The 11655-nt window shown below is 27.4% G+C and overlaps 2 protein-coding genes across 2 annotated transcripts; one reads left to right on the top strand and one right to left on the bottom strand.

Annotated features, from left to right (window-relative positions):
• Positions 1-903: 903 nt before the first annotated feature.
• LOC112593173 (peroxisomal membrane protein PEX14-like) lies at positions 904-11456 on the bottom strand. Its single transcript, XM_025337508.1, has 8 exons — positions 11324-11456; positions 2512-2664; positions 2353-2409; positions 2235-2282; positions 1991-2164; positions 1788-1928; positions 1518-1729; positions 904-1459 (listed from the first exon to the last, which is right to left on the bottom strand). The coding sequence occupies exons 2-8, from the start codon at positions 2593-2595 to the stop codon at positions 1138-1140; spliced, it is 1038 nt and encodes a 345-aa protein (XP_025193293.1). The 5' UTR covers positions 2596-2664; positions 11324-11456; the 3' UTR covers positions 904-1137.
• LOC112593172 (testis-specific serine/threonine-protein kinase 3-like) lies at positions 3608-8066 on the top strand. Its single transcript, XM_025337507.1, has 4 exons — positions 3608-4221; positions 6217-6424; positions 7546-7727; positions 7908-8066. Exons 1-4 carry the CDS (start codon positions 3614-3616, stop codon positions 8002-8004), a joined length of 1095 nt encoding a protein of 364 aa, XP_025193292.1. The 5' UTR covers positions 3608-3613; the 3' UTR covers positions 8005-8066.
• Positions 11457-11655: the final 199 nt, after the last annotated feature.

Genomic DNA, 11655 nt, shown 5'->3' with positions numbered 1-11655 from the left:
AAGTATTTAAATAAGTTAGATAAAATTACACCCAATGTATTACATATTATTTACTACCTATCTAAATCTATCAGTTTAAGTACCTATTTGAAATGGTTTTAAAATATTATATTACTAATTAGGAACAAAATATTTTTTCACAACGGTATCAAACTTCAAGATAGAAAAAAAATCACCACAAACCTATTTCATCAATTAAAATTAATACTTGATTTAGAGAGACTAAATAATGAAAAATCAATTGATTGAATCACATTATATTATAAGCATTTTAATTTTAAGTTAAAACCATTTCCGTGTTGTGATATTAATTTATTTAAAATTTATGTAGCAACATTTTAGTATATTTTTATATCCAATTAAATCTGAAAATGTTTTCTTATCATAATTAATTTTAATTATTTGAACAAAGATCTAATTTAAATTTAATATTTTGTAAAAATTAATGGAAAACTAAAAATAAAAACGTAGAAAACAATAAATAGTAATATTTTAAAGGTTCAACATATATTTTAAAGAAATTAAAATATTAAATAAATATTAATTTAGAAAAATAAATTAATATTTACTCATTATAACAATTCATTTCTTTACATATTTTGTAATATTAATTTGAACTTAAAAATATGTCCATACATGTAATATTTTATTATATGTATAAACATATTCGGTCAGTTTTCTGTTTTCTCTAGTTTTCTCTTTGAATTTAAGTATTTTAATGGTAAAAAATATTTATATGAAATTTAAAAATTTAAAAATATTGTATTTAACAAAATAAAATAAAATATAACTTTTTTTTTAAATCATAAAATAATTTTTACTATATTGATTATTTAATCATTAAATAGAAAATAAAATCAATAAATTAAGATATAATATGATAAAAATATAAAGAATAGCAGACTAAATTCAGAATTTCAATCACAAAAAAAAAAAACTATAAAGAACACTAATTTGTATTTACTTTTCAAATACACATAACCAAAGAAACCCAACTAATATAAATTAAATAAAAAAATGTAATTACTTGATCTATAACTATGTTCATACTCAAAGGTTGAAAATTAGTTCAAAAATATATTCTTCACATTCATACATTTCTCATCATCGATTTATACCTTCATTATTCTCAATGTGTTAAGTATCATTTTTATTATTTACATCATTACTTTTGATTAAACTTTGGTTTGAACTTGTTGGTGATGTTTCGTCAGTTGTAGAATTAATTTTAATGTAATCTTTATTGTTAACATCATCAATAAGACCATTTGATTGAGAACCAACTTCAGGACTTAAGACTTTTTGAGTCTCATTACATAAATTAATTTCACTCGTTTGTAATGAGTTTGGTATACCATTGCTATTGACTTTGTTTTGTTCTTCTATTTTTGGTTTGGTATTTTTTAATCGCTGCCATTCTGGTATAAAAGAAGATGCAGGGGCTGGAGGAAATTGGAATCTAAACCATAAAAATAATTTTAGGTATCAAAATAAATTAACCCTATTTCAATAAATACCTATTGAGAAGTAAACTTTTAATAGACTTAAGTTCAGCACGAACTTTACTATTAAATTCATTTTGCTTTTCTAAACATGTATTTGATAATAAGTATGAATTATTTTTTTCTTCTAACATTGTTATGCACCTTTCGATCGACAACTCTAAGGCATCCAAACGATTTTCTAATGGAGATTTTTGAGCTCCAAAAAGCCAGTTTTCTATATATTTCTATGAAAACAAAAGATGTAATAACATGGTTTAAAATATTTATATAACTTTTGCATACTTTATACAACTTATAACCAATGTATACAACAGCAGCAGCAAAAGCTATTGGTCCAAAAAGACGACTATACCAGCTCTGTGATTCAAATGAAGTTTGTATAACACCAGGAGCATTTGATGAATTGTAATGAAGAGGTGGTACCTATACAAAAGTAATTGGTATTAAGTTGATTGAATTAATGGATGTTATTAATTATGACTTACAGAAATTCCAACATTTTGTTTATTTTGATTATCATTACATATCGCTGCTGCTCTCTGAATTGATGTTTGTATCTCATAGTCAGTTAATCCTTTTTTACGTAGGAAGTTAACTTTTTTTTCAACAGGCATTTTTTGTACAATTTCATCTATCAAAAATTCTGTTGCTTTTGATACCTATATAGCAACATTTATCATAAATAAGTAATAACTTTGCAAATTATTGGTAAGTTTTATAGTCTCTTACCATATTTTTTCGGATTTCATGAGTTTCGTACATTTTTGAATTGTTTACCTGAATAAAATAATTTAAAGACAGTAAAACACATTACAACTTTGGTATAAAAATCATAAATACACCTTACCCAATAGTTGGAAGTACTTTTCGCCGTATCAGCTAATTTTGTGTTTGATTTATTCATCTAATAAATATATAAAGTAAATATCAAACAACACAATTTAAATGAATACAAAATGATGCATGCATAATAATAATAATAATAATAATAATAATATATACACACCGTGCTGTCGTTACCAGAGTTTGAAACTGCATTAACAGCAACTGAATTATCGTCGCTGTTGACTTTATCATCGTTGCGCGACATAGTGTAGCACGGTGCAATACGCAATGAACTTATAGATGGTTACTTTGTGAAATTAGTTGTCAGAAAACCCTGTAACAAATAAAATGCATGAGTCTCTTTATAAAGCCGAAAATTTGTAATCAAATTAAAACGCTTTGTGTTTGACAATGAAGTTTACAAAATATACTTCGGTGAGCTCAATGCTCACCCCTCAGTGACTAATAAATATTACTCAAAAGTTTCAACGATAAGTTACTATCCCAACGTAAGTACTAGGTACCTATTATACAATCAAAAACAAGCTCAGATTTACGCAGAGCAATGGATACCATTACACATGCACTTGAGCCCAAAAAAGTAGGAAACCCTTATTTCATATTTTCTTTTACAAAAATATAAAATAGTTTTGAAAAAAAAAATGTCCTTTAACATATTTTTTTTTTTTTAATTAGCAATATTGATGACATTGATGTAAAAAAACAAATAATATTCAATAGACCAATATAGGCAATAAATAATAATGATTATATTTTACCGCTTGTATTTATACAACATAGATAGATATACTATCTATCTAACTACCTACTCTAAAGTGCATACAGGTATCTACTGCAGAAAACACAATATTATAATAAATGAATAATTACGTATATGAAATGTAAAATACTATATTATTGTGTAAAAAAAAACAACACTGTAACGTAAAAGTTTTGCGTGTATAGCAACGCTGACTCGTTTTTTTTAAACACAAAAATATTTTACAACTGTCGTTCACGTATATTTCAATTTTTTTTTTTTTAATATGCTCGGTAAAAAAATTTTTAGACATTAAAAATAAAACTAAAAATTTGACGAATATAACACCATTACGTCCGTTACGTCATATTTTAACCGAAATCGCAAACGCATCAAAACCAAAGGATATATAAAGCTCGTACGATATACGATAACGTCTGATAAAATCTGTAGTAAAGGTAGGTAGTACACGATATATATCAAAGTGGTTAGCGGATACCATTGAATCCGCCGCGGAAATTCCATGAACGGTCACTACCAGTATCAGCTCCATCAGCAGCAGCAGCAGCGACTACTGGAGCAGCACCGGCGTCTCCTGGAGCAGCAACAGCGATGTCTCCCGCAACAGTACATTCGACGTCCTCCTGCCACCACTGTCGCCGCCACCACGGAGGTGTCGCCTAATCCCGTCGTCTTTCAACCGCAGTCGCCGACGCCCAAACACCGACCACGGATCGTGCACCTCGACAACGAGGCCGCACTATTGGCGGCGCTGACTGCGGACGGTTACCAGTTGGGCTCGACCGTCGGTCACGGGTCGTACAGCAAGGTCCGGATAGCGTACCGGACGGTGCCGGTGACGACGACGACGTCGTCTATGGCCCGGGTGGCGTGCAAGGTGATCAACAAGCGGCGCAACGCCGAAACTTCGTCGTACGTGCGGAAGTTCTTGCCTCGGGAACTGGACGTGCTGCGCACGGTCCGGCACCCGAACGTAGTCAGAACGCACAGGATATACGTGACGCCAAACACCGTCCACGTGTTCATGGACTACTGCGAAGTCGGCGACCTGCTCAGTCACATGCAACACGTCAAGTCTATACCGCAGTGGCAGGCACACATGTTTTTCAGGTAAGTACCGTTTTCGAGAGCCATCACCATTCGCTACCGCGTTTGACGCGCATCGAGTCATGATATCGACTTTTCATTTCGTAACCAACATACTAGACGAAACCGTACATATTTTTTTATTTAATAATAACAATTTTGAGTTATGACGAACCGAGTGAATAGGTAGGGCATCACACATTTTGAGTACTATACTGCTTACTCATACTTGCTTCGTTAACTATTTTCAATCAAAACTTTAAATACCAGCTCATCGTAAGTGGATAAATAGATGATTAGCTTTTTTATTGAACCGTACAAACTTTTAAATTTAAAAATTAAATTTTACAAAAGTTCATTGAATAAACATGATATAGGCACGAATACAATAAGACCAATACCGAAATGTTATAGAATTGCCCATGTATCTTACAAGAAAAATGTACCTTATAATTTTCGAAATAATATGTGCACTGTGCACACATTGTAGTAATAAGAATCGCCTTGCTATACTTTTAACGTTTAAGTAAATGTAGACAGCGTTAGGTAAAAAAAACTACGATTAACCAGTTATAAAATATTTTAAAGATTATATTGGTATATTATCTATAATTCAAAATGTATATATTTATCGACTTTATTAATACTTAATGAATCAATTACGGGCTTAAGATACGGTTTCTCTGCAGCGTTAAACAGTGCGACAACACGGTGTCTTGATGCCTAGTATATCCGGACCGGTAGTTAACGGTATAGGTCGCATCCAAACACAGCAGGGAAATCGTACCTTTACAATTTTCGTAGAACACGTTCAAACGTACAATATATTTCACTAGAATATTTCCCAAAATTAAAGTTATTACACACGCTACAATAATATAATAATAATTCAAAACATACTTCATTTAGTTATAATTTTACTAGTTTTTTTTCAACAAAGTCAAATTGAAAATTGTAAATGTTAAATCATAAATGTAATCTTTACTAACTTTAAACATTTGTTAGTCATAGTTATATTTTTTCCTAGCGCATCGACTAGTGATTATTGATCGGAGCAAACGGCATTCTTATGACTCATGCCATCAACACAAATGCAAATATTATAAGATATAAATTAAAAAACGAAAATTTCAGTCGTTCCACAATTATCTCTAAGTACAATACTGTACAATATTATTCACTTCAGGAAAAAAAAATCAAATATTTTTATGAAGAAATCGGATAGAAAACTTCAACGGTCACGTTGGGCAAGGAGATTTAAGGCAGAGGGGTTATAATTAAAACCCATTCAACACATACACTATGACAAGGGTTAAGGTTTATATGCAATAAACAACTATAAAATATACATTTGATTTATTAAAAATATACAAAAATTTGCAATTAATAATATTATATAGGTAGGTAGGTACTCCAAAAAATATGAAATATACACACAAAAAAAAAACCATACGTTTTAAAACTAATATCCTTTTTATTCACGCTATTCAAAAGTATTACTCAAAACAGTTAAATGGTGTTATAAATTTTCAAAATTGAACGATCTTCTATCAAGAACTTTGTATATGTTCTTATACAGGTATTTTTGAACAGCATCAATACCTATACTGTCACGCGATAAAAACGTCAAATAACGAAATATACCATAACACATAATTTTTTGTGATTGTATAATCGAAATATTATGCAATAATATTAATTTTAATCAAAATATGCAATAATATGTATTTTGTCCAACATGTGCAAATTAAAAACACCACTGCAGTTTATCTCATCATGAGGTGATTCGTAGACATTACTGACAAAAGCAATAATCAGAATTTGCAACAAAAAAAACACGTTGTTGCGCATAAATCCTAGTCCTAATTATTATGACATATATTTCAATTGAAATTGAAATTTCACTATGACCCATGACCCAGATGCCCCTTTTCATATATACGCCATTGATAAAAGTACATTATATTGTTGTGTGCTCTTGATTTTTTTTCACGATCGTGCACGCCATGGCCACCGCAGGCAGATATGCGAGGCCATGGATTATCTGCACCGGAAAAACATATCGCACCGGGACATAAAATGCGAGAACGTGTTGTTGGAGAGCATGCGGACCGTCAAGTTAACCGATTTCGGGTTCGCCCGGTTATGCGCGGACGAACGAGGCCGACGACTATTGAGCCAGACGTACTGCGGCAGTTCGTCATATGCTGCACCCGAAGTGCTACAAGTTCGTATATATCTTGTGCATTAAACACACTACATGAGACAAAATGACCCACCAGTCCCACTGCCCTGTAGACCGGTAGTCATACGCACTACTTTTTTTGATATGAAGCCACGGGAATTTAGGTCATAAATAAAAAAAATATATTCGGGGACAGCTATCGTCGTGTATTGAAAAACTTTACCAACTTTAACCACGATTTTTGAGTTCCATAAAAGTAGATAGTTATTGGCCCAGTCCCACTCTTAAAAACACTCCGGTTTTCAAAATGAAATACTACAGAGGTATAAACACGAATATCGACTGTTTTCATCATAATAAAATGATAATGAATCACAACTGGAAAAAAAACTCTCGCCCATGATACATAACATTATTATTATTATTAAAAATGAAAAATGTGCAGTTCCGCATATAATATTGATTATTACTATTGTTGTATAATGACAATGGGTAGTCGTGTGAAGTGTTCGTTGAAAACTTTTTTTACTTCATATTCTATGAGTTAATATTAAAATTGTTTAAATACATCCTATTTTCAAAAAATGTTACACCGGAAGTTAAATAGAAAGTGTTGATAATAGTAACAAATGAAAGACGTGATTAAACCTATTTGTGATAAAACGATCTTGCGTAAGAGAATGAGCTAAAATGTAAGAACTCTAAACAGTTAACAACTATAAATATTTTATTTTTTATAAAAGTACAAAGTATTAATGCATTATTTTTTTTTTTTTTTTTGTATACTGAAAAATTTTGATTTTGCACACAAATTTTTTCTAATACAACGGTAATAATATTTGGTTAACTGTTGATCACTCGACATTTTTAGTCCACACATTTCATGAGATATTTTATAGATTATAACCATAAAAATTTTTTAATAACTTGTTAAAACTGTATTTTTTTTACTATGGGTTTATACAATAATATATCTATTTTGTTAGAGAAATAGGAGGTTATACCTATTATATATACCTATTACCTTCAGTAATTACATTAAACTATTACCTTAAATTCATAATGTGCACGTTATGAACTTGACGTGATAATGTTAAAATTATTATCACGGAACATGCACTCCACAGACCATTCATAAGCTCCATTTTTTCCTTGGTTTTAAGGGTATACCGTACGACCCGATTTCCTATGATATGTGGGCATTGGGAGTTGTGCTATACGTGATGCTATCGGATACCATGCCATTCCCACACTCTAACCGACAGCAGATCGTGGCTAATCAGATTGCCAAAAAGTTCTGCAGGCCTAAGAAACCCGTGTCTCGAGAAGCGTTGAAACTTATCTCGTAAGTTTTATATTATTATTATTTTTGTTCTAAAATACATTTGTCACTGGTAACTGATAAATTTCAAAACCATGTGCGGGGAAACACAAAATTGTTATACCGTACGACATTATTCACAATATTATATCTAAAATATAGTAACAGTAATAATCGTATATCCAATACATGTTTTTATTACAGGATTATTTTAGAACCAGACGTTAACAAAAGAGCAACCATGAATCAAGTAAAACATCATCCATGGGTTAAACAACAAAACCCATATCATACTCATTAAATTACTAAGAAAATTCATAAGTTACGATATTGTGGATATGAGATATCCATGATAAATCATAAAATGAAACAGAACTAAAAAAGTACTTATTTAAATTTCACAGTGAAAACTAAATTCATTAAAATTAAATATTCAAAATCAAACACAACTAAAAATCACATATCCTATATCCAATGTCTGAGATATTTCATTCGATGTATATTATGTCCTTTTTTTTTATAATAAATTTAAATTTTTAAGTTAGTTCTATCTAATATTTGTCCATAGCTTTGAATTATTGTTAGATCAAAAATATATAAATAATAATTAGGGCGTTACAGTTAAAAACAATATAATTAATTGGTACCATTTCGACCCAACTATAATTTTGACGTTTCTAAAATAATAATTAATGTCATCATTTTTAAATAAATATGATATTGTTAATACAAACAAATTTATCAATATATAATTATTTATAATTATAATTTTACTAATACCTATTTATTATATTCTGAATACTTTAAAATAACTATAATTATGATAAAAATTGTATATAAATTAATTATTATTCATTATTATATTAAGATTATTTAGAATTTCATCAATACCTATTTATTTGTACATGGTTTTGCTAGAATGGAACTTAGAATTACAAAATGTCCTGCTTTTTTGAACTTGCATTTATTTATTTTGCAAAACGGCATATGAATGCATTGATCATCCATTAATATTAGGCATATAATTATTATCAATATTAAAAATAATTTAAAAAAATATTAAAAATATTTTTTTTTAAATATTTGTTTTATAATAAAACAAATTTCCATTATTTAAAAGTATTCAGTATAAATAAAATTATAATAATATATCAATTAATGTTGTTTGTTTGTTTTTCCATCAATATTATATAGTTATTAGTTACTAATAATGAATAATTAATAAAAAATACTAAAAAATAAAAATATTTGTTTATTATAGATTACTTTAGTAAGTACAAAAAATTAAAAATAATATTTCCTATTATTAAAATTATTTAGATATTATACAATATTGTTTATATTTCAATATTTGTACGTACTATTATAGAACTAACTTATATTATCCATTTTTAATTAAAATTAATATAAAACAATAAGAAAACAATATTTTAAACAATAGGATGGATTTATAATAAATTCAACTAAAATAAAATTAATTACACAAGCAAAATACTTATTACATTGAAAAAAAAATTATATTCTATTAGTATTTAATAAATATATATATTAAATAGATAAATAATTTTAATCGAAACATTTTAGATACATTCCTAGAGATCAAATTGTAATAAATTATGTTATTGTATTTGTATACATAATAATATTAATAGGTGGACCTAATATATTACTAAAGGTAATATAGAATTATTATTATGCATGTATACTGTATAGTTTGCATGTATAATAAACATACATATGAATAAAATTAATTTAAAAATAAATTTAACTATCACAAACAATTTTAATATCATGAAATAGTAATGAAACCATTTTCATTATGCATCGCAATAATGATGGATGAATAGATAATAAAAGACAATACCATAGATAGAAATGAGCTATTTTATTTAGAATGGATTTTGAACTACTTAATATTAAAAAATTTCATGTAATTTTGAAATAACATATCAAGCAGATCAGACAAGTTAATAGATTAAATTAGATTCAAATTCAAATTATTATAAACATTTAAATAGAACCCAATAATACGAGTTTAAATATATTGAATTACATACATCAAATTTTTGATACTGGTTATAATCTAAAGAATAATATTTTCAACAAAAAAAAATGTGTGAATTCTTTCAATACCTACAAAATATTAATTATGTCTTGTAGGATGTGGTTATATGGTAAAAATAATGTATGAACATGAACTGCAAAAAATGCATGCCATGTAATGTGAATTTAAAATTCAATAAATTATATTAACATTAGAAACATAGAAAAAGAAATTAAATAAGATAATAAAAATCTATTTAGTAAATTAAATAAATAAACAGGAAGACATGTCAGAAATTAATACATACTTTTAAGTTTTAATATAGTTCCCAATAATCTTATAATAATTTATAAATCAATCCACATCATTCCATTTTCATTTTTGTTATTTTTATTTCTTTTTTTTAAGCTCTTTTTAAAATCACTAAATGTCTTTGGTTTTTTTTGTTGTTTTGGTGATTTTGTAGGTTTAACAAAAACAGGATTTGAAACAACATATGTTCTTTGTCTTTCCAGCTTTCTGTAAGAATACTTTGAATTGATTGAAGGTAATGGTGAATATCTTGGATACGCAACAGTTTTGTTTTTTTCAGAAAATGATACATGTTTTTGATTATTTGATAAATGTTTATCATTGAATTTTGCTTGTACATTTGGAAGTTTAGTATTACGAGTATTTCGACCATCTCGATTAGACCAAAAGAACATTATTTATGTTCACATGAAATAAACATTTAAAATGAATATTTTTAAATTTAAATAGGTAGTACTTTAATAAAATGTATATGAATTTTATACCAAATTTATAAATTGAATAAACTTATGAATAAATAACTTATTGAACTTAGTTCAAAGTTATCACCATAGAAACTTAAACTACATACTTTATGTTAGCACGGCCTTTTGATTTAATCAATAAAAATAATAAATTGATATAATATTAATGACATACATATACACATTTTAAAGATGGGTAAATTTATGACTTTATAGTTTAGTTCTTTTTGTATAATTTATTTTTTATTATAATTGTAATAATTGTATTTAAGGATTTAATATTAACTATAAATCTTATAACAAAGCTATTACAATGACAATCTTTAACAAAGTAAATACTTATTAAACATGAAACATGAATCCAATTTATGATGAGTTATTTATCATAAACATAATAATTAAAAAAATTTCAGAAATATTAAATTATTTTATGAAATTAAATTGAATTTCAGCGTAAAATACTAGTCAGTGGTACATCCAGAGAAAAGCTTAGAATCTGAAGCCCCCTACCCAAAAAAAAAAACAAAAAAATGTATCTTAATATTATTATAGTATATTGTCTTATGTTTAACGTGCAAGTAAAATAGAAAAATGTATAAACTCCTCAAACAAAAATCCTGAGTGTGCACCTCACTAAAGTAGGTAAGTACTAACTTATAAAAAATATTTGTTAAGATAATTTTTATACACCTAAAGAGTATAAATAAAATCAAAGAAGACTTCAAGGTATAAAAGCTCATGGCTCATTTTAAATGATATAAGGTTAATTCTTAAATTAATATAATTTCTCATCAATTTACCTTGTAATTTAGGTATATCAGATGCCGATTTGTTTGTAAATGTAAAAGATTTAAAATTAATCTATCTTGAAATTATAGTTTTAAATAAACGAACGAGATAGATAAATATTAAATACTAAGTTATTTAATTATTTCATAAATTAAAATTTTTAATTTGTTAATAACAATCACTTAAAATTCTGAATATTCCAATCCAATACCATACTTTATGTTATGGTTCTTGTGGTAGATAATTCGTTATCATAAAACGTGTGATAGCATTTTACTCTTAGATCATATTATTATGATCTAAGATTTTACTGCTCAATTCAAGGTCACGACTTTAGATATTA

Source organism: Melanaphis sacchari, unplaced genomic scaffold (assembly GCF_002803265.2).
Source record: "Melanaphis sacchari strain LSU unplaced genomic scaffold, SCAv2.0 Contig1_pilon_pilon, whole genome shotgun sequence".
Taxonomy (NCBI): domain Eukaryota; kingdom Metazoa; phylum Arthropoda; class Insecta; order Hemiptera; family Aphididae; genus Melanaphis; species Melanaphis sacchari.
The sequence above is the reverse complement of the archived record's forward strand: the minus strand, read 5'-3'. Positions and strand labels throughout refer to the sequence as shown.